At 40.1% G+C, this 23,885-nt stretch overlaps 1 protein-coding gene across 6 annotated transcripts in view; it reads left to right on the forward strand.

The window, feature by feature from the left end:
- Window positions 1-2,216: 2,216 nt before the first annotated feature.
- Window positions 2,217-23,885, forward strand: part of pax3b (paired box 3b) — a 28,601-nt gene continuing 6,932 nt past the window's right edge. The window contains exons 1-8 of one of the 6 annotated variants that reach the window (XM_086080439.1): window positions 2,217-2,586; window positions 2,804-3,039; window positions 3,150-3,279; window positions 3,553-3,696; window positions 18,291-18,490; window positions 20,581-20,746; window positions 20,835-21,043; window positions 23,273-23,557. In XM_086080439.1, coding sequence (XP_085936565.1) covers window positions 2,502-2,586; window positions 2,804-3,039; window positions 3,150-3,279; window positions 3,553-3,696; window positions 18,291-18,490; window positions 20,581-20,746; window positions 20,835-21,043; window positions 23,273-23,557 — 1,455 coding nt within the window. In that variant the 5' untranslated portion in view covers window positions 2,217-2,501. The remainder of the gene's footprint in view (window positions 2,587-2,803; window positions 3,040-3,149; window positions 3,280-3,552; window positions 3,697-18,290; window positions 18,491-20,580; window positions 20,747-20,834; window positions 21,044-23,272; window positions 23,558-23,885) is intronic. The other 5 variants (XM_086080437.1, XM_086080442.1, XM_086080440.1 and 2 more) reach the window with 5 other exon arrangements.

Raw genomic sequence — 23,885 nt, forward strand, 5'->3', positions numbered from 1 at the left:
GTAAATTGTGGTTAGCTATAGAAACAATGCATGCTCACAAATAAGCCTACTATTAATTGCACACATTTTCTTGCACATTGCGGCCACAATAATAGAAGAGCCTAATCTACACACCTATACGCATATAGGCTACTATTTGAAAAGGATGTAGTTGTTACAGTCATTTTTACATTTCATTAAACACGATCATTAAAAACATCAATAAGAAGTAAGATGAATTAATCTATGGAACATCTGAATCATAACGTGCCCTGTATTGGTAGATAATTGACGATGCACCGCCATGCCGTGAAGCTAAATATTCAAAAATGATTTTGAATTCCACACAAAATATATAAATTCTTCCATTGTTTGACCGTAACCTAAATTAAGTGGCCAATAATGTGCTTGTAATTGGCCCCCATGCGGAGCATGTGATGTAACTCATTTATTTCTCATCAAGCCAGAATTCTGACTTTGAATCTCTCCCCCCTGCTAATGGATTGGACACGGAGATTCGATGTCGCTTTAAAAGAGCGGTCCCAAGCATGCATCATGCCGCATGGTTCCCATTTGCCCCCTCTGTTTTCTTCACTCTTAATATCCAATTTCAATAAGACCACCGACTCCCCCAAATCGTCACGTTTGCCAGCGTCACGAATTGGTTGCTCTCTCACCTTCTTTTGGTTAGTAAAAGAAACAATCGGAAAAACACAAAGTTAACATGTTGTTGGCCTAAAAGTGCGTTTATACGATCGAAATCTACAACCCCCTGAATTGACAATACAAATACACATTTTTATAACATTTATCACGTTGATCATGCATGGAAAAAGTCCAAAGCAAACTCACATTTCCTCTCTCTTTGAAGCCACAACTTGCGGGATTCCTTATCTCATGCCTGAAGGTAAAGACGCCCCACAGCAGGTGAAAGACCCCCGTCAGCGCTACGTATTTGAAACGTTGCGCGCACCCTATGAACGTGTGCGGTTTTGACAGCAAAAACATTTGAATTGTATTTTAAAGGGAAAGCACAAGACGCACATAACAATCGAACTCAGTGGGAACACTACGTGTCAATTAAAATGAATGATTGGTGCGAGCTGAGTGTAGACATAAAAGGGCTGATCAGGTATTTATTTATTTATTCATTTATTTATTTTTAAACCCTAAAATGGACGTTTTGTAGTGAAGTAGCCTATACTTCCCGAAAGTAATCTCCCGAATTTGTTAAGCGACACAGCTTGTCCATGTGTCCCGGATCACATTTGAATATAATTCAGATTTATTCCATAATAAGAGCATCTTGGATAAATGATAACAAAAATCAAAATCAAAGGATGAACATGACCTTCTTTGGACTAATATTGACTTGATGAAAGATTTTATTCTTCAGTAATTTCAGCCATGCCCTAATGCCATTTAAGACAATGACCAAGCGTGAACTTTATTGTATAATGTCGTGAGATGCATGGACACTTCCACAGACTGTCTTTACAACCTCCCTGGCGTCGTATCCTGCTGTGGCGCATGTCCCCCTTTCAGCTTCTTCTCGGCTGGTTGGAGCTCAGACTGAAAACCACAATAAATTCCTCGAGTTGCGCACACTTTAGTACCATTTGTGTCAAATACAAGGGCACGAGGTGGTGACAAATTAGAGTCAGTGTTGGGTAGCAGGCGTTAAATGGCTCGTATGACGCATACGGTTGGTGACAATAATAAGTAAAATAACATTTGGTGTGTGAAATGTCACTTCTTCTTTTTTGAAAAAGACATTAATGCCGATTGTTCTAAAATGAAGCTGAAAAAGGGGAATGAAGTATTATTGAACTTAATTTATTGTTTAGTTATAAATTACAACTATTTCCTCCTTGCGCATGCAAACGTATTGCAATTTCAACACCCTAAATTTTTGTTGACGACATATATTATGCATTCAACATGTGTCTCAGCGTATTTTTCTCCTTGCATGCTTAAATATTCTTGGCAATTTGGAAGTTCTTTAGACTTTTGTCATGGGCTGTTCTGTTGCTTCACTGCAACAGACGGTGCACAACTGTAACGACGTCTGTGATAGGAGAAAAGTTTTCACACTCAGCCAATAATCGTCGACCTTTGGTTTGCGGGTCTGCCCCCTCGACCAATCAGAGCCGGGAGCGCTGACTGACTGTGTGATGAGGTCTCCTACTTTGACTCTCTTCTCACTTTGACCGATATGATATCAACAAATAACAACATTTAGCCTTCCGGACGCACCCGTTGTTGCATACATTTCTAAGCAGATAGGATAAAGTGGAAACATACGACTTGTAACGTTCCCTTTTTGGGTCTCTTTTGTGGTCTTCCATGCTCGGAGAGAGGCGGCTGTCCTGGGACACCCCGGTGCTCGCTTCAACAAAATAACCGACCCATAAAGTCGGACGCTTCTCAGGCTATAGACGGTGGCCCCGAGGTCCTCTTTTTACATCTCGGGCAGCCTCCCTGCTTGGAGGGGTTTATCAAGTTTTGGGTTTGGTGGAGGGATGACCGCGCTGGCTGGGTCTATTCCCAGGATGATGCGACCCGTGCTGGCTCAGAACTACCCTCGCAGTGGCTTCCCTCTGGAAGGTAAACATTCATAGTTGTCGCTAATTTGGTGTTCAGTTTTTATTGCAAGAACTCGTCGTTTGCCAACAGTGTGAAACTTCGTTAGCAATGTAGTCCATATGATTTGTCACCAAAGGTCCATAACATTGCAGATAAACACCACAACGTAAACTGTATATTATTATTGTTATTTGTTTTTTTAAAGTTCTATTTTGTTGTATTTGATTTGACTATATAGTATCAACTCCGCTGGGTCAAGGCCGAGTAAACCAACTCGGTGGAGTTTTCATAAATGGCAGGCCTTTGCCCAACCATATTCGACATAAGATCGTGGAGATGGCCCACCACGGCATCAGACCGTGTGTCATCTCCCGCCAGCTGCGGGTCTCCCACGGCTGCGTGTCCAAAATCCTGTGCAGGTACCAGGAGACCGGCTCCATCAGACCCGGGGCCATCGGGGGCAGCAAACCAAAGGTACATCTGAAAAGAAGAAGGCGTTTAAGGATCAACCTATTGATCTGGAAAGCAGCATCACGTCCATGCGTAGCGGTCAATAAACTCTGAAACCTTTCTGACATTTCCAGCAGGCGTTGACGCCGGACGTGGAAAAGAGAATAGAAGAATGCAAGCGTGAAAACCCGGGTATGTTTAGCTGGGAGATTCAAGATAAATTACTGAAGGATGTGATATGTGATCACGACAATGTCCCTTCAGGTAAAAGGAGCAGAAATGATTTTATTATTATTATTATTATTATTATTATTATTATTATTATTATTATTATTATTATTATTATTATTATTATTATCATCACCATCATCATCATCATCAGCATTATTATCATTATTATTATTATTATTATTATTATTATTATTATTATTATTATTATTATTATTATTATTATTATTATTATTATTATTAGCGTTTGAGCAATTGCAGTGTCGGCCTATTGATTGAATGAATTGTCCCATGCGTCCACTTTTGCAGTCAGCTCCATCAGTCGCGTCATGCGCAGCAAGTTTGGTGGGAAAGAGGATGAAGACGAGGATGAGGATGACCTGGAGAAGAGCGAGCTGGAGGAAAGTGACCGCAGGGCCAAACACAGCATTGAAGGCATCTTGGGAGACAGATGTAAGTAACTTTCTCAGCTTTTCTTTCGAAAATATGTATTTCGATATTCGTTTGTATTTGAACTTTTTTCAAGTTATAAATTCATGTTAGAAAAGAAAAAGTGAGTGCACACATATCTGTGACCTGTTGTCATAAAGCTACGCGATGTTGTTGGATGGGGGTGCAGAGCGTTGTATTTTGAATTCTTTATCGACCATGTCTCCACGGCTAATTCTTTTCCCATGAGGCCAGACAGTAAATCAAACAGCAGGTGATGGTTTAGTGCTTACAAATGATGTGTGTGTGTGTGTGTGTGGGGGTGTGTGTGTGTGTGTGTGTGTGAGCGCGTGCGCGCAGCCTTTTCTTTCTGCAAAAACTTATCCACAACTTCCAATGTCATAAAGTGGCTATTTTTGTGAAGCAAATTTCTTTTCCACGGTGCTCGTGATGCCTCGGTAAATAATAAGGAAATGGAAGCACCTGTTTCGTAACTCTTAAAGGGCACACTTATTTAAAACAACAACAACATTTATTATTATTATTTAATTTTAAAATTTTAGGTGAGTTGTGTATTTAATTCCGCAACTTATTCATGACTTTTTGGTTCTCTTGGATATTTGTGTTGCGGCGTCAGGCTTCATTTCCATACCTTCGCCAGAGATAAATAATTGTTTTAAAGATTATTACAACTCAACCCTTGTTTTTGAATGTCACCTCTTGGCATATTGTTTTCCTCATGAGAAACTAATAGTAGACCTGTCGTCCAAAGAAATAAGTGTTGCTTCTCGTTCCATTTCGTCAAGTATCAACATCGAAATGTCAACATGTCCCGCAAGGTTGAGTGAAGTGGATGAGAGATAAAGCGCCCCAGTCTGAGGAGACACAATTGTCCCCCAGATGAGTTGATCAAACATTTGTTCAACGGTTTCCATCAGCGCACAAAGACGAGCCAGCGCGCACCACGGGGATGAACTTGGGAGACAAAAGCGCCGGAGTCTATTCGGGCCTCACGCTTGGGCTACGCGCGGACAAAAGAGCCAGCTTGGAAACACATTTGGCCGCTGCTAAAGACGAAAAGGGTAAACCTGTTTAGAATTCCAAAAGGGGAGAGGACAGCTTCCCCGTCCGCGGCAAAGCCCGACAAAACATATTATGAAGGATGAATTATTCAGGGAGCGCTCCGGTCCTGTTTCAGGAGCCGTGCAGCAAGAGAAAATGGCCACTTTCCCCTACAAAATGTTTCCTTTTTAGGCTCTTCTATAGAGGCCGGCTGCCAGTCAGCCACCACAATAGAAGCCTCAGAAATCCACTCACGTATAGAAGTGCATGCGTTGGTCCCGCACTCAAGAGCGCGCATATAAGCGAGCTAACAATTTTATAGTAAAGCTTCTAAATTTAAGTTTGAATTATAGGTTCAGGTTCAAAAAGTACTCAGCATGGACCATTAATATGAAACATTATATTTACAACACAAATATACGCATTTTGTTTCTTATTTCTTTTTACCATGTTACTTTTCCTGACTTTGTATAGGCCTACAACTTTAAAGTGGAAAGTGTTTCTGTAAGAAAAACACCATGCAGTGTCCAGGGGATCAATTGCTATTTGTCACATCTCCAGACGCTAAATGGTCAACCAAACAAAGCCAGCTGCACTTGGGAGGGTGCGCTAATAACCAAGACGTCGTCACTCTAAAACTTATGATCTATTATTGATTCTTTTGGTGGATGTCGGCCTTTCCTCCCCGGAACATTAATAATGTCTTTTAAACGATGTCGATATTGTGCTATGACACATTTAATGACGGAGGGAGTGTATTAAAGAGTGTGTTGGCTGAATAGCGAGCAATGTTCTCTCCCCGGAGAGCCCAGCTCTGGCCCCGGAGCGTATAGCTTCACAATTGGGGCCGGCCACCGGTCCCCGCTGACCCCCTCCCTTACTTGCCGCCTGCTCCTCAAATCTCTTCAAGCAGATTAAATCGACTCTTTTATTTCATCCCACTTTCATCTGGAGAGCGTCTCCTCCCCTCTCCCTCTGTTTCCTATTCTTTCTCTTCTGTTGTCAGCCCCGTGTCACCTGCAAAGTTAGTCAAATTCTAGATTTTTTTTCATCGTGTTATTTGTTTACCATCATATTAAGATATGAAATCTTTGGCTATGAATAACTATATTAAAAAATATATGTCAATGTGTAATACATCTTTATGCTATGGGCAAGGAATCATAAAAGTGTTCTAAATAGAACGTGACTATAGCCATGCTTGAAAAAAAGAATAATTAAAGTCCAATTACTTTTGACTTTAATTGAAATGTTTGTTTTTAATATTTTATCCGTCCAGTGTTTTTTTTTTTTTTTTTTTAAAGCAGTGAAAATGGCAAATTTATGGGGTATATGTTGATAGTAATCTCTGTTTCTACTTGTTGGCTGTCTTAAGAACACTCATACAAATGTATATGGCGCTTAGCCAGAACTACACAGATCATGTGATAGTCACCAACAATCCTTTTGGAAATATACTATATGTTTCCTATAAGAACTGCCATTTTCTAAATCACCGAAGATTCTATCAGATTTAAATACATTTATTTGGCAGTAAAGTTGGTCCTCCAGGTCTCAACATAAGCATCATAGTTAAAGACCCTGGAGACAAAATAGTCACAGTGGGCCAATCTTCTCCTTACTGCCGCTTCAAGTTTTCACAGTATCTTTAAGAGCCAACTCTTCGTTAGGTTAAATTAGCCAGATAATACAGAGGAGTGTTGTTGAGTGGCTGATACATTTCCATTTAGTCCTGCACACACACGCACGCATATCCACGTGTGCACACATTCCTCTTTGCAATGCAAACAGTCAAAGGGATAACTTTATTTGGCGAAAGAGGATCCTGGAAAGGGCTAATTGAATAAGCCCAGGATCTTTGAAAAAAAAAAACCCTTACCATGGTGAGCGCAGTCATCATGTCATAATTAGGTTTATTGAGGCACATTCCTACAATCTGCCTCCATTCTCCCGGGCTCATTGTGAGCAGGGTCTGGGCCAATGACTAGGGGACAAAAGGGAACCGTGAACAGACAATACATGAAAGGGCCATTAAGATTTAGCTGGCTTTGTCACACAAACTGAGCAGGACTTTGTTTGTGCAAATAATGTGGGTGTGTAAAAATGACTCGGGTCGAAGTTTGCTGTGCTGCAAGTGTAATAGATTGGCATATGTTGGATCCGTGCCAGGGTAGAGGTGATTTGGAAAGGGGACGAACTGGAGCACAGAAGGCCCGCTGTGTGTCAGGGATGTAGTTTAAGGCACCAGTCACGTGCAGTTAATTAATCTTTACATGTTGGAACAAGAATGATCTTTAAATGACACTTTTGCGATTTTATTGTATTTTTGCCGAAACGTGGAACTGCCAATGTGGAGCAAACATTTTTGACTGACAAATACTTTTAAAAGTTTTTGCAAGTACATTCAAACGTATAGTTTCGAATGTATTTACATGTATTACGAATTTCCGAATCTACTTGCAAATATCTTTAAACATATACTTGCAAATGCGTTTAAATGTACATTCAAACATACTTGTTGGCTAAATGCTAAATACGTAGCATTTTTTTCCAATACCTCCACGGGGCATTGACTTGCATGCACAAACAAAACTTTTTTAAAGCATTTTGTCAACATTATACCAATACGTTTCAAAATTAAGTAAATAAACATTGTTTATTAGTAGTTTTTATGATTTAGTATTATTACTTTTTTCTACAGTTCATGATTTCCGTTCAGCATTTCCCCCCACAAAGCCACGGGGTATTGATTTGAGCATGCACATGCTCCCGTGGCATTATGGGAATAAATGCTATGTTTTTAGAATTTAGCCTACAAATACTTTCGAACATACTTGCAAATACATTTAAAGGTATTTAAATATGGTCGAGTGTACCTGTAAAATATGTTTGAACACACTTGCAAATATGTTTAAGCAACTTGTAAATGAGTGTAAACGTACTTGAAAATACATTTAAAGGTATTTAAATACGTTCGATCGCACTTGCAAATATGTTTAAAGGGGAAGTCAACCCACCAAATGGTGGAGATATGTAGTAGATAAAGTGCTATATAAAAAGCAGTCTAGTCAAGTCCAGTCTAGTCCCCCAAAAAATCTTGACAATAATATGTAATTATATGCAGCCCCGCCAGCCTAAATATGGTATTTTGGTTAATATTGTGTTAAGTGGAATATGAGTTGAGCAGTAAAATCCAGCAGTTTTGATCAATAACAGAAGGCGGCCATTTTGCCACTTCCTCTCGAGTGAAAATGACATCACAGTTGCTCAGGTCTCAGGTAACAACCAATTACAGCTCAGCTTCAGAAAACATGTGAGCTGTGATTGGTCATTGCCTGGGCACCCAAGCAACATTGATTGCATCTTGCGTCGACAGCAAGTAACAAAATGGCTGCCCGCTGAGATGGCTAAAAATGTCTGGATTTTGCTGCATAACTCCTATTCCACAAATGTAAAATTAATCAGAACGCCATGTTTAGACTAGTGAGGTCACATATAACATATTGTTGTTAAGACATATTTAATTCAGGTTGACTTCCCCTTTAAAAGCATTTACTAGCACAGTCAAATGATTTTGCCAGTCAACAATTTACTCCACATTGGCAGTTCCACGCTTCCGTATATTGTAGTCACAACAGATACAAAAGATGACTCAATCCATACACGGAACAGATCCGGTTTTCCTGAATGCTGCCATACTGATTGTGTCTCATCATGACGTGACAACGACAGGGCCAATAAGGTTTCTGAGGATCTTCTAATCGCTATTAGCTCTAATGTCTTGAGCCAAGTGTCTGGTGAAGAGGGCTCTGTCTGTCCATTGAAAGAATGAATGTGTCACTCATGAGTGTCTGGGCATGAGGGCAAAGGAGGGGGGCACCAGGGCCAAGTGGCGAGCACCAAATCACTGTCCTCTACCCCTGGGGCTCTCTAGCTCGCGCTCCTCGTCCCGCACTCCTCCCTCTCTCGTGAGTTTTTTTCTATTAAGCCCATGCATGATGACTATCCAAGCATGAAAACATAGTTATCCACAAATGAATGGCTCCTCTATGCTTCGTTAAAGCCCCTTTCTCCTTTCACACTTTTATTGTGACTCACTGATATCAATTCAAAGAGCAATTAATGAATGCAACACCGACTTTGAAGTCAGACTGTGCTTTTTGGGAGGGTGCTGTGTATGCAAGTGGAGGGGGCAGAGGGTATTTGGGGTATTCCCCTCTTCAAGACAGGCTCTCGTGCCCCAGCCTTCGCCGTGATGGAATAGCCACATTGAGCTGCTGCTGAGTGCGCCCCAAAGAGTGAAAAGGCCTAGTGAAGGTCAAATAGAATGGCTCGTCTTAGAATAAGGCCTCTCTTTATCTGTTGCAAACTCGCACTATAGGCACAGCAACTTCGGCCACATATGGCTGAGATGTCAAAATATGCATTTTTGTGATGTGCTACTCTCAATGCAAAGTCAATTTGAGCTTAAAATTGAGGCGGGGCAAACCTAACTAAACAGACTGTGGAAAGAACCAATCAGCGAAGAGCAGGAGTTCAAGTTTGGGAACTTCCTACGTAGTTTGACCTGGTGTATTTGCCGTAGTTGGTAAACGAATATAGCCTCAGATCATGTAATTGCATTTTACTGATGAAATGTGCATGTTGCGCTTCTCCCGGTCTTATCGGTGGCATTTTCCCCATAGACACAGAAAATAACGTGAAAACGCCGCCGAGAAATCAATGTATTCAAGCAAGTGGCAACATAAGATGGCCGCCGGTGGTGTCACTTAGTAAGCGTCATTGTTAGTCCATTGTTTTTTTTCAATAAATAAATGCTTCCAGTGCAGTCAACTGGAGTTTTTTTTTAATGACTTCTACTCATTTAAAACTGAGTTTAATGCTGAAGGAAACAAACCGCCGAAGAGTGACGTTACTCGCAAAGAATATGTCACAGCAAATAAACAAATTTGATTGCATGGTTGGTTTTGAACTGGGCCCAACAGCGGTCAATTGCAGCCTTTTAAGACCCACTTTCTGTCTTTCAAGAAACTGGATCTGGAGGTGGTAACCACCATATTTAAAAGAAGGTTTTGCGCTCCGTGCTGCACTGAAGGTTTTCATTATGTAACATTTGTGAAAGCGCCACAAGCACAAAATGAACTCAATTCATCTTTATTTATACAGCACTTTGAAAAACAACTGCAACGGATGCAAAATGCTGTGCGAGAATAAAATGGCACATAAAACTAAAACAATCAAACACCAGTTCTCACCCGAGGTTCACCCATGGCTGAGAAACCCGAGGAGGGTAGGGGCGGCGGGGCCAGAATCCCTCAGACGAGCCGGTGTCAGGTGCCAGACCAAGCAGGCAGGCATCCGTGGGATCCAGCCAATGTCAGAGCACAACCAAGTGAGGGATAAATCCATGAAGCAGCCACGCCTCAGTGGAATACAAGAGCCCCCCCCCCCCCCCCCGTTAGCCTGATAGCTCTTTACTACAGCCGTTATTTTGTCACTTCTTATTTTGATTGATGGAAGGAATCGTTGAAATCTCCTCCTGTCTTTCTCGATCCTCTCTCTCTCTTTGGCACGGGCTCTCTTCCCTTGGGGATTTCCGCTCCATATCTCCTCAAGGAAGCACGGAGAGGGAACGCGAAGTAGGGTTTCGCAATTGTAGGCAAGCATCGTAAGCAGACGAACAAAATGTCCACCATTGTTGATATTCTTTCCCAATAAATACCACGGCTAAAATGCTGTAATAGTGCAACCAGTAAAAGATCACCATAAATAAATAAATAAATAAATAAATAAATAAACAAATAAAGGACCTCAGAGCACAGTTTTTGATTAACACAATAAAAAAAAAAAGTTTGAAAAAAGTTTTAAGTGTTGGAAGTGTTGTGGAAAGGAAACACATGACTGACTAACATAAATCTGTCGTTCTACCAATTTAGGGTAAAACAGCAACCGCCTAAAATCTACATTTTGTTTAATTGAACTCACCCGGAATGTGTGTGGATTGGATGTGTGCCCATACGGCTTAACACTGTGTTTAAAATTGCGCTGGCAGAGGCAGTTGGGTCAAAATAATCACATTTGGATAAAAACTGTCCCAATCCACTAATTAGCGGTCAATTTGACTCAATTTTCTCAAATTTTTGAGCAGTTGGTGTGTCTGTTTTTGACCCACTCTGGGTTATTTTTGACCCAACTGCTTTTAGAATGATGCATAGAGACATACATTCTAGGAACAGTTGGGTCAAAAATTACCCAAATTGGTGGGTCAAAAAGGGAACACAACTTTTTGGATTAAATAAATATCCCTGACTGCAATTTCATTAAAATGACCCACATACAAGAAATGTGGAGGTGTAAGAGATTTATAATAGAGTAGGTGATATGGCATGATTCCTTCTTGTGACTGATGCCGTGTCAGCTCTTAATTCATTAACAAGCTCTAAAATTGCATTGCTGTTACGATATGTCACAATATTTTTAGTTGGGAATTCTAAAATGTTTTACACGAGCGGAAAGTTACAAAATCACCAAACACGATTGAGTTCAGATTAGATAAATCACAATTTAAGCGCTAACTTCACCTACTGTGTTTGCACTGTATTGTATATGATCAGCTCTTTTCCAAATGACTACAAATTAATTTTGTATATTCTGAGAAAAATGGGAAAAAAAGAAGCACAGATCTGAAAATTTTACAGCCATTCATTTTATAATATTAAATATTCATTGACGCAGTGTGAATATGTTCAACTCAAGTTAAATTATTCTGTACACAATGAATGGCATAACAAGGTGAATAGTTTTACTTGGCTTTTATCTTGTTTTGGAAAATAGCTTTTTATGTAAAGCTCAAATGAAGGGATCCCATCCCCTATCGCAGTGGTTCTCAAATGGGGGTATGTGAAGGCACCCTAGGAGGGGTGTGGGAGATTTTAAAATAAATTTAAAAAGTACGGTATATGTAAATATTTCAGAAAAATATAAGTTCATAAAATAAATGTTGTATTCTATTTCAGTATCCTAAAAACCAGCATTTCTTCCATACCAGAATGGTTGAACCCAACTTGTCATATGCCACCTAGAATCACCTGTCAATTACTTGAAAACGTTTTAAAAATTCTGTTAATTATTTATTTTTGAGAACAGAGCTTTACTCTGATTCCAAAGGACAACACTTTATATTGATTTATGCGTACAAATCTTTATTTATCCTGAAATTCTTTCTTTCTTTTTTTTTTAGTCATCTTTTTTTTTTATCTCTAAATAGTTTAAGAGAGACCACATAAATAAAATTAGAGTTCCAAAATGTAATAAATCAGATGATGGCACAGCACTGCATCCTGCAGCATCACAGCACTGATTTCAACCAGAAATATTTTCAGCTGTTTAAGGGGTACTTGGCTGAAAAAAATATTTCACAGTCGGTACGTCATTGAAAAAAAGGTTGAGAACCACTGCCCTACAGTACCAAGGCAGCAGAAGGAAGTGAGTTTAAACTTGGCGATATAACTAAGAATGACAGTTAACATGTAAAGAGTTCACCTTGTTGCCTCTTGACATATCTCCCCCATCCCCTCCATGACCTGAGTGGTGAGATAGATTTAAAAGACAGGGAACAGCAAGGTCAAAGGGCAGTGTGAGGTCGCTCTCTCTCAGCACACAGGAAACAAGGTTAAAAACACATTTAGTTAAAGTTGACAGGTAACCACTTCCTGATACCCCCTCACCACTACTTTTTAACAACTTCCATGATAAAACTCCTTGAAAACCCATAAGCATCCCTTTTTTAAAACAAGAGTGTGATTGATGACACTTCGTCGACCAACGCACACAATTTGCTGAGTCCACTTGTGAAGGTCACAACTGCTTCTCACACTCACCATCTTTTTTTTTTTTTTTTTTAAATCATCCCGAGAGCGTCACAGATGGGCCCATAAGCTGTCAGTAAAGCCATTATCTAACCCAGCATCTGCCTGCGTTGACTTCTATATACTGTTTAATGCAGTCAGCCAGTCACTTAGTCCCTCGGCGCCTGAATAGAAGCGGCATGGTTGGCCCGCCCAAATAAATGCTGCGTTTGTCTCCTCTGCCTTTTGTTTTGTGTGATTTTAGGAAGGGAAGCTTGAGAGAAAGGGGGTGGACAAAGTGTCACCGCCTCACTGTTAACTAAAGCCCCCGAAGTGTTCCTGGGCCGTGCGAAGAAGGGGTGTAAATAATCCACATATGGTCAGGCAATTCCCCCAAGTCCTAAATTCAAGAAGCTGGACACCTCTCACGCACGCACACATGCATACATCTTCAACCAGAACTGTCTCATGTCTCAGTGGACATATTTAAGCCTTTGTGTTCCCCCCATTCTACACCCCTCCACATAACCAGCAATACTGAAGTCTTTCCAACAGTCTGTTCCAACTAAATCCTCAACGCTCCCTTCTGGTTTTCCCTGGCTTGGAGACATGTTGGGTTCTCTTGGCTCCAGAGTGGTTGTTTTGCTTGGGGTCCCACGAACTGTGCCTCTTGGGGTGTCAGTTTGGTTAAATTAAACAGTTTTCTTTTCTCCTTTGACCCTCCGGGCCCGCCCCTCCAACTGCTTCTCTTATTTTGATTAAATGCTCCTCAGCTTGTCTCCACTGAGTGAATGATACTCTTTTAAAGGGGAAGTTAACCCCAATTTTTCTTTGGACAATAATGTGTTCTATGCAGCCCCTAGGGCTGTGCAGATCGATCCAAGTATCGATAGAATCGATACTAACGTGAGTATCAGTATCGAATCGATACCAAAGCGCTAGTGTCGATATTTTACATTTATTTATTTTGGTTTCGCATTGGGTTCCTCATGCAATCCCTTTGTAGCACATGCGCATGTGCCGGCCTGCCATTGACAGCGGTGGGCGGCACTGGCGGTAACAAATCATTATTTTTACAGTGAATGACATAATATGACAATGAGTCATGCTTAACTAGAGGAACTTCGGTGGCTGACGTTTCTTTGAGCGCAGAAGAGTGACAGGGACGAAGAATTTGAAGATTATTACTACATTGCAAATTTAAATAACAGCCCTGGTATTTTTCCGTTGAGGATATTTTTATGGCATGTTTAAGAACTTAACAATAAAGCCTAATTTGATTAAAAAATTTTTTTATTGAATAAGACAAATGATTTAAAATACCATAATATTTTATGAACCTAAAAGTACTTGGTATCTGTATCGATATTGGTGATATTGGCAACAGTATTTACTTGGTATCAATCGATACCAAAATCTCAATTATCATACAGCTTTAGCAGCCCCACCAGTCTAAATATGGTATTCTGATTGATATTGCATTAGTGGAATATGAGTTAAGCAGCAAAATCCAGCCGTTTTTATCCATCTCAGGGGGAGGCCATTTTGCCACTTGCTGTTGCTCAGGTCTGAGGTAACAACCAATCACAGCGCAGCTTTAGAAAGCAGGTGATCTGTGATTGGTCGTTGCCCGAGCCCTGAGCAACTGTGATGTCATCTTCAGTCGACAGCAATGGGGCAAAATGGCCTCCCCCTGAAATGGATAAAAACGGCTGGATTTTGCTTTGTAACTCATATTCCACAAATGTAATATTAATCAGAATGTCATGTTTAGACTACTGAGGTCACATATAACAAACATATTATTATCAAAAAATGTTTAAGGTTGACTTCCACTTTAAAGGGATAGCCTACTAGACTCATTGAGCCATTTTCATCAGTAAAAAGTTTATATTCTGTCCAGAATTAATTTGATAACTTCATTATTTTTCATGTACAATTAATACCTTAAAATACAAATGTTTCCACTTGCTGTCGACTGAATTATGACATCACCTGCGCTGAAGAAGTAGGTAACGACCAATCATGGCTCACCTGTTTTCTTGGTTTGGTCAGCAAACTGAGCCAAGATCGTTACCTACTTCCTCAGCACAGGTTATGTCATCTTCAGTCGACAGCAAATGAAAACATTTGTATTTTAAGGTATTAATTGTACATGAAAAATAATGAAGTTATCAAATTCATTCTGGGACAAAATATTAAGTTTTTGCTGCTGAAAATGGCCCAATGAGTCAAGTTTCCCTTTAAATACAATATTTGGTATAAGGACATACAAAGACAAGTCAAGTGTTTACTGGGGCTAAGAGCGCAGCATTTCAAGATGAATACTGGCAGACGGCGATATGTGGGCTCGAGAGGATAATTTGATTGGCCAATTCTGGGTGACGCTGCCAAATTGATGTGATCAGATCTTAAGGACAGCAAGGCAATGACGGCAAATGGGGCTCGCTGAAATCACTTGCTTACAAAGTTGGAAAAGGTCCTAGAAATGGGAAAAGTTGAATCCTCTCTTTGTCACTCTTTTAAAGGTCATCTCAGTTAAAGACTTTTTAACTACTTTAATACTTATGATGACAAAAACTGTTTTAAAAAGCTTGGGTTAGAGTTTTTGTTTGTACTTGACCGCTCAAAAACAAATTAGGAGGCATCTAGAGACTGACCATGATGAAAGGGAAGTACAAGTGGGGGAAGGCTGTAAGCACAAAGGTGGTCATGTGCTTGCACTACTGCTGAGAGTCTGTGTATGTATAGTATGTGTGTTGAGTTCTTGAGCCAAGCTTTACAAATGACAACAAGTATGGACCGTGAATGATATAATGTTCAACTGTGTCTCTTGGTGATACTAAATCCAAAATGGCCAAGTGGCGATCAGCTAAATTGTTTATACTCGCTCTTCTTTACTAATAGCTGTGACAACAAAGTTGTTGTCCAGCAGGGTTCGGTAAACACAAATGAGTGTAAGTGAAAGGCATGGGGCAACATATCGTAAAAGTTGTAGATACAGGATTTATTCCACACTTTTGTGAACATCGCAGACACTTTCAATATCATCCTTGATATCTCAGGAAATACTTCTAATCTTGAGGATATTCCGAGAGCCATTCAGCTGTACTTAATGCATAACAGTGCAGCTCCATGTATCGAGATACATATTGAATTGTCTTGTATGGGACATATTCACCAGATATAAATCTTTGGACGTTGCTGATGATTTCTTGTTTCTTTGAATTTCATTAACTTGGATCGTTTGTGCTACATGCCAACATGACAAAAGTTATAGCCGTACCATAGAGCCGTACCCTCTGAATCGAACCGAACTGAATGCTACATTTTAAATTATCGTTGCCCATATATTGAGAATTGTATCAAATTGTCTTTTGTGAGAAACATATGCACTCTTGATTGTCATTATTTAATCAAAATTTCATCCTTGATTAAATACAATGCCATGCTTTTGTAGACTTGATGTGCTTATTTCATGGCGCGTGATGTTTTGGGAAGCCCCATGAATCGTCCTACCCAAATGCGAGAGACAGGAGACTCGTCCTCAATGGATATGCTACATTTTACAACGACTTCCAAAAACCAACACAGATGCCCAGAAAGACAATCCCCACGGGTGCATTTACATCAGCAACAACAGACCCCAATGCTCCTATCACCCCCTTAGGTGCTTGTACAGTTTCCTCCGGAGGAAGGAGATTTCTTTGGGGGGGAGGGCTAAAATGCCCCTGGCTGTGCCCCCATCTCCCCCCCATTCCTCTTTATGCACCCCCTTCCCAGTCCAGCTCCCCCATGGGGCAGGTGACAACCCTCTACTGTGAAGGGCTGAGGGAGCCATGACGGATTCCCCAGATGGAGCGTGGAAATCGCCCGCAAAGACTTCAGCTCTTTGCGACAACAAAGGGCCAGAGAGTCCGAGAGAGAAATATGGGTGGAAAAGAACGATTGGGGGAGACAAAGCAAGACAGTTAAGAGAAAGAGGACAGGGAGGAGTCGGGGTTGCTTGTTTAAAGAGATGTTTGCAAAGTTGTATTTTCTCTGAATGATTTGAATTTGATGGGACTTACCATTTATGACACAAATAATTAAGATGTTCATTTTATTAAGATCATTGTAATGAGTTTCCCCACACAGGACTTTGTGGCATACTAGAGGCAGATCATGGTTAGCTCACGTTGCAACGGTAGCAGTTATAACCAATAGGTAATTCCAAAATGATGAAGGATTTTCCCAGCTACCTCCACTTTCCCAGGGCCCAAATCCCTGTGAAATGCTGAGGAACGTTCATGCTGCTATAGTCGGGGGGAGCCCAAAAGAATTCCATGTGGCCCTGCTTTAGGAACCCTGTATGTGTGTGTGTGGTTGTGTTAGTGGTGGTGGTGGTGGTGGGGGGTTCTTAATGCAACAAAGGCTTCATCTCTTGTTTTGTTTTTTTGCCAACCTGCCCAAAATGTTTTTAAGTAAGTTGCTTTAGATTAGACATCATTCAAAACTAAATGCGGATGGAATATCCAATAATGGTACTGCAAAAATACTTTTTCTCCCCCATTGGAAAATATTTGACTTGTTACCAATTTGCCCCTAATGCATGTCTCTCCAAAGGGGGTGCAGGGATCAGTTTCACACAAGGGGCCCTCATCTGGTTGGATTGCCTTGTATTTTATTGCTGTTTCTAAGGGGGAACAAATACAGTGTTGCACACAAAACATTGCCTTTGCAGAGGGGAATTAATTAGGTGTAACACAAAAGGCCTTGGTGAATTTATAAGTCATACATTAGTGTGTTTGAAGTATTAAATAAAAACACATTGCTGGATTATAGCATATACATCACAATTAAATTAACTTAGATGTGAAGTAGAGATAGAAAAATAAGAATTTAGGGCTATCAGAATCAATAATGTAACTGCTGCTCAGTCAGGCTGTACATCACATAACACATAAAAGAAGTCAGATTTTATTTTTTTATATTTACAAAAAGAAAATTGCATAATTTTGCTAACTATTCTGCATAGTAGTACGTCGGTCATACAGGCATGGATAGTATAAAAAGATATCACCTGAATATCATATTGCAATATTTTTGTTTAATCAGGTATTGTAATGAATATGACAAAAATAACAACGATGAAAAACATGACAAAATATGCAAGGTTTTCCTGAGATCGGTGTGTGGACCTGTAAAGTGAAGATTCTAATCGGCTACAAGTAACCTGAATAAGCAGTATGTTATCTGGCATAGTCACTTTCTCTCTCTCTCATGCTCACACACAAGCATGCCCCCCCCCCCCCCCAACACACACACAAGACAGAAGAATGGCCCCAAGATCCAAATTAGCCTTTTGTGTGGCTTTTAGTCCACTAGTACCCCTGCGGAGCCGTGGGATTTTCTTCCATAGGGATTATTCACTCCCAATAATTATCCTGAATGGAATTCTGTTTGGCCACAAGACCACAAGAAAACTATCATTTTGCAGTGAATGTGTGTGTGTGTTTGGGGGGGGGGGGGGATACTGTAGTGTAATCCCTCTTATTTATTTCGGTCGTCAAGTCCGTCTCTTTGACCATTGTGATACTATAAACTGATTAAATAAATTGTAATATTTCCTGAGGAAGATGCGTCACCATTTTTTACTTATTTGTCCGTTTAAAGATCTGATGTATGGAGAAAATATTGAGTGTTTTTTCTGTCTTTCCTGTTGATTAGCGAGTCACTCAGATGAAGGTTCAGACGTGGAGTCAGAGCCTGATCTGCCGCTGAAAAGGAAACAGCGGCGTAGTAGGACCACGTTTACGGCAGAGCAGCTGGAGGAGCTGGAGAGGGCCTTTGAGAGGACCCACTACCCCGACATCTACACCAGGGAGGAGCTTGCTCAAAGGGCTAAACTGACTGAGGCCAGGGTGCAGGTAAGAGATGCACATATGGGCCACAACATTAGTTAGATTCAGATGACTTTATTAATCCCTAAGGGTAATTTGCCCAGCCCATCCAAAAAACATGAACACAACAATGATCGACACGGGGAAGGAAGGACAGGAAGCCTTGTGGGTCGCCTTTCAGTGCCCTGAGTTTCTTAGATGAAAACAAAAAGAAGAAAAAACACAAGGCTCACACTCTGGTCTTTATATATATATATATATATATATATATATATATATATATATATATATATATATATATATATATATATATATATATATATATATTAGGGGTGTTAAAAAATTTATTTGGCTACATATCGCGATATCAAAGCGCACAATTCCCAATATGCAGCCGAATCGATTTTTAAAGATCTATTTTTGATGTAAATATTTAACAAAATGTCTTAATTAGGGTTAGGTTTCACACTTTAAGCATGGAAGAATGTTATATTAATGGAACATTAAGCCTTAATATTTGATTTCAATGCTGTTCAAACATGAGACAGATTGCAACCAGTTGTTCAAAACTCGGTTATATCTTTTTAACCACTGGTTAAGTAGATTTAACCAAAGGTTAATTTAACGGCACTGTTATTTATTTGTTTAAAACTCTGTTACTTTAACCGGCTGTTTACTTGCTGTTAAAGTTAACATACCTAAGGACCACCGCTAACTTCTTAACAGTGTGGTTAACTCTGCATTCGTGGCTTAATGATGCCTTTATATTACCTGTTGAGCGCAAGAAAGAGAGTCTATCGAGGTCTTGACTTTGACATTATTATTCTGATGAAGAGTTAGGCACACGCTACCACTTAGTAGTAATACAATGCCAAGTCTCATGCTGAGTCAAAAGAGAAAGAATACAAATTAGTTTTTTAAGACGAGTTCTAAGAGGGGGCTTGCCCAACATTTAGTGGGAGGTTATTCCAAAGAGAGGTTACTTGTGATGTTTCTTTGATGTTTGCTTTCACATCAATAATCAAACAGGCAACAACACTGTGAATAGCGGCTAATTATTTCAGTTACATTTTTGAGTTCATTTTTTTAAAATTAATTTTAATTTAAAACAATTACAAATATTAGTAATAGTTACAAATATTAGATGAAAAATACACACATACTAGATGTATGGAAATACAAAAAGACAAATAATTCCAAACTATTCTATCAAAATATTACCCAAAAATATAAACCAGTCAAAAATACAAATATGTTAGACAAAAAACTGACAAAAATATGAGAAACAAAATTAGACAAACATATGCAATGTTATACGCTACAAAAATATTGGCAAAAATATTACACAAAATATTCACTAAGAAATACACACAGTAGGAAAAAATATATAATGAATACAAAAAATTTAAATAAACTATTTCACAAAAACTCCTAAATTGCTTCAACCATTGATTGAATAATGTTTTCTTCGTCAGCAGAAAAGTTCCTGCTTATTTTTTTTTGCGCCGAGTGCCAGGGGTCGTTTGGATAGTGTCCATTTCTTTCGCCGACCCGAAAATAAACAAAAAGAGCAATTGTGGGATATATCAATGCTAACCAGTGACGTAAACGGCATGGTTAACTTTGATGGTGCCGTTAACAAACAGCGTGACTAACCGTGTTTTGAACAACGCATAATTAACGGCCGATTAGTTAACGGCGGGTTAAGAATTTTTTTTAATGGTTAAACAGTGGTTAAAATAACGGAGAATTAAACAACTGGGCCCAGTTTGTTAAATACAGTTATAAGCCTGAAGTACAAATCATACAAATCTTACAGTGTACATGTACAAGTTTACTGATTAGTATTTGCTCAATTTGAGAAAAAAAAATCACAATAATTGACTTATAGACTTGTATTGAATCGAATTGTGAGCTATGAATCGTGATACAGATCGAATCGCAAGGTACTAGGCAATTCACACCCTAATATATATATATATATTAACTCAGGAAACACTCCATATTGGAAGTTCTGTAACCCACGTTCATCTGAATCAAGCGCACTGTGTTTCAGTATCAACTGAATATTCAACAGCCAACACTCACATATACTAACAATGTCCCAACATTACTAGGTGTGGTTCAGCAACCGAAGGGCCAGATGGCGGAAGCAAGCCGGAGCCAACCAGCTAATGTCCTTTAATCACTTGATCCCAGGTGGTTTCCCACCTTCAGCCATGTCCAGCCTAAGTCCGTACCAGCTTTCTGACAGCACATATCCCTCTGCATCCATAGCACAAGGTACATGAGGTCTCAACACATAGGTCGATATTTTAATCTGTCAAAGAATTACTGATAGAGTATAACATTTGAACCTTGTTCACCTTAGAAGCGCCCAGCACGCTACATCGACCACAACCTCTCCCGCCGTCGTCAGGCCACCAAGTGCCTGGTGGTGGAGGACAAGGTGAAGGAAACTCTGCCTACTGCCTTGCCTCTGGACGCCACTCCTTCTCAGGATTCTCGGAAAGCTTTGTGAGCCCCGGATGCCCAGTCAATCCAATGAACCCAGCCATTGGGAATGGACTCTCCCCGCAGGTGCGTGAACCTGTCATGTTTGACTTTGACACTCTTATAACGATTGTTTCACTGCTGGTGTTGCCCTTTCACTGCTGGGTGAGGCGGTAGAGCCTTGTGCCTCAACCTGCCGAGGAAACGGATAGGCATGAAATGAGTGAAGCAAAGTTGTGCTATTTTGTCATTGGCTTCCATGCGCATAATTTTGGCATCAACATTTTCCTTTATGTGAAAGTGCAATAACAGCATAGCAAACACTGGACCCTGTGCCTCAAGGGAAGTCCTGTGATTGCATTCTTAAAATGCCTCCCTCGATATTCCCCCTAGTGAAAGCAGACTTTTTATTTATTTGTATGTTTCATATGTCAGGGAAGGAATATTTCGTCTTTCGTATCCCGACATTCTTCTCTGTGGACTGAATACGCTAATTCAGCCCTCTGGCAACGGCTGCGTTACAATATGAAATTCCCTAGAATGGTAAGTCAGCAGCCCTCTCATGAGGCAGGGAAAAGCTCTGGGGACAGAAAGAGACATGATGGGTCAAGGCATGTAACAAGCAGAGGTATATGCATTAGTGTCATTAGAGTAGAACTTTGCAGTTATAGCGGCGGTAGGTTACTGAATCCTGAACATTTTCGGGGGCAAAAGTTCCTGTTCTTTTACTGTGTCCACCAAGTCTTCCAAACATAATTTCATTTTTTTCTGAGGAAAATGTTACAGGGCATGAGAGGAAACACCAGTTCTCTCTCCAAGTCAACATGGACTCGTCCCTCCTCTCCTACTTGGAAATGATTTAAGCAGTACCATGTGTGTGAGTGGATGTAGAATAATATGTCACTTATAGGGCCAGGAGGACACATAGTGCTGCATACCTGCTTCTTATTAGTATGATTCTCGGAGCCTCGAGCCTTTGCTCTGATCAGATGTAGGGTGGATATGATACATTTAGAGCTTTCAGGTTCAGTTACACTATCGTTAAAAGGTGAGGAGCACAGCCTTAATTTCTCATTAACAGGTTATCCATTTTTACTGGAATATTGAGTGCGCTTGCGAGGGGGTCGGTGTTATCGGCCCCATTTGGACACCAGTCGAACTACTTCGCCCTGCAGCTCTTTTCCGTGCTTTGCCGGCCAACGAATAGTCCTCCAAATTTGATTATTGTGTCGCTAATAAAGACCAGGTCAAGAGCTAACGCATTTCTCAAGGTGGAAATGTATTCTAAGGTTTTAGTAGATTCAAACTTACAGATGTTTTTCTTTTGAGATCAGATTTTTTCCCTTAGATAAGTTGTTGTCTTTAGATAGAGCTTATTTTCAGGTATCTATCTATCTATCTATCTATCTATCTATCTATCTATCTATCTATCTATCTATCTATCTATCTATCTATCTATCTATCTATCTATCTATCTATCTATCTATCTATCTATCTATCTATCTATCTATCTATCTATCTATCTATCTATCTATCTATCTATCTCACTGTAAAACTTTGCTATAAAAACAGCCACATTCTGACAATAGACTAATATACAGTTTTCCATTAACACTAATGTTAATCCATCCATAAGCTACCACTAATGCATTCTGGGAAACATTGTGGGTATCTTACTGTTTTTCATTAAATATGGTAATACACCATATAAAGTGTTGCAATCTGTAATTGAGTTGAAAATCAACAGCGAGACACCACATCAATACTGCACGTCACCGTATTTATGAAACAACAAGTAAGCCCCGTTTGAAACTTTCAATCCCCACTGTAAGTAGATAAATAATTAAAGCACAGTCAGTCTGCTTTCTGTGAGTCTATTGGATGATTTCTCTAGCATTGCGTATCTTTGCCAGCTTGGCACATTGCACCATAGATTCCTAACTGATGCCCTGATCCAGGTCAAGGAAGACTGGAAGAGACTCCACAACAGGCTGTTGGTCATGTCATTGCGAGCATAGCACAATATTATAAGCAGGGGATGCACACGGGCTTTGAAGTCCTTACGCACAGTGGAGCAATTATGGGATGTCTAAACAAAAGTTGGTACCCCTTGAAATCTCATTTGGTGACTTTGATGTGAAGTATAATCCAGTCCTTGGTAGCATACTGTTTTGATCATACTGGTGTTATTGTGTTTTTATAAATCACACTATATACTTTCGTAAAACAGAAAACATGCCGCCATGCATAATGAACCCAACATATTAGACTGGCGTTATTCTCAAAACTGTGTTCTCTCATCTGTCTTTCCAACAGGTGATGGGTCTGCTGAACCACGGTGGGGTTCCACATCAGCCCCAAAGCGACTATGCCATCTCACCTCTAACCGGTGGTCTTGAACCACCTGCCGGCATGGCCGCCAGTTGCAGCCAACGCATGGACCACATCAAAGGTCTGGAGGGCCTGACCAGTGTTCCCTCCATGTCAGCTCTGCCTTCCCTGCCCAGCTCCCAGTCCTACTGCCCCCCCACCTACAGCTCCCAGGGCTACACGGTCGACCACGTGGCGTCCTACCAATATGGCCAGTACGGACAAAGTAAGGTCAATAGATTTTACTTTATCTTTTTTTTTCTTTCCTCACATTTTTGTTTTACCCATCTATGGCTTGTTTTTGAAAAACAAAAACAAAAAAGCGTATCAATTGTTTGACATGCATCACAGACCAAATGTGTACTGTGCTTTGTGGAACAAAGATCAGCTGATACATATTTTAATTATTTGTATTTTTCAGCAAAGTCCCAGTGTTCCCATAACAGATATTTATATCCACAAGATAAAATAGGTCCCAGTGCTTGTAACTCTTGTCAGTGACTACTTGGAAACCGCATGATTGTTTCTATGAAGCCTCGTGTGCAACATTCATTGTTCT

This window comes from Leptonotus elevatus, chromosome 7 (genome assembly GCF_054856555.1).
Source record: "Leptonotus elevatus isolate MCC_2025b chromosome 7, RoL_Lele_1.0, whole genome shotgun sequence".
NCBI classification, from domain to species: Eukaryota; Metazoa; Chordata; class Actinopteri; order Syngnathiformes; family Syngnathidae; genus Leptonotus; species Leptonotus elevatus.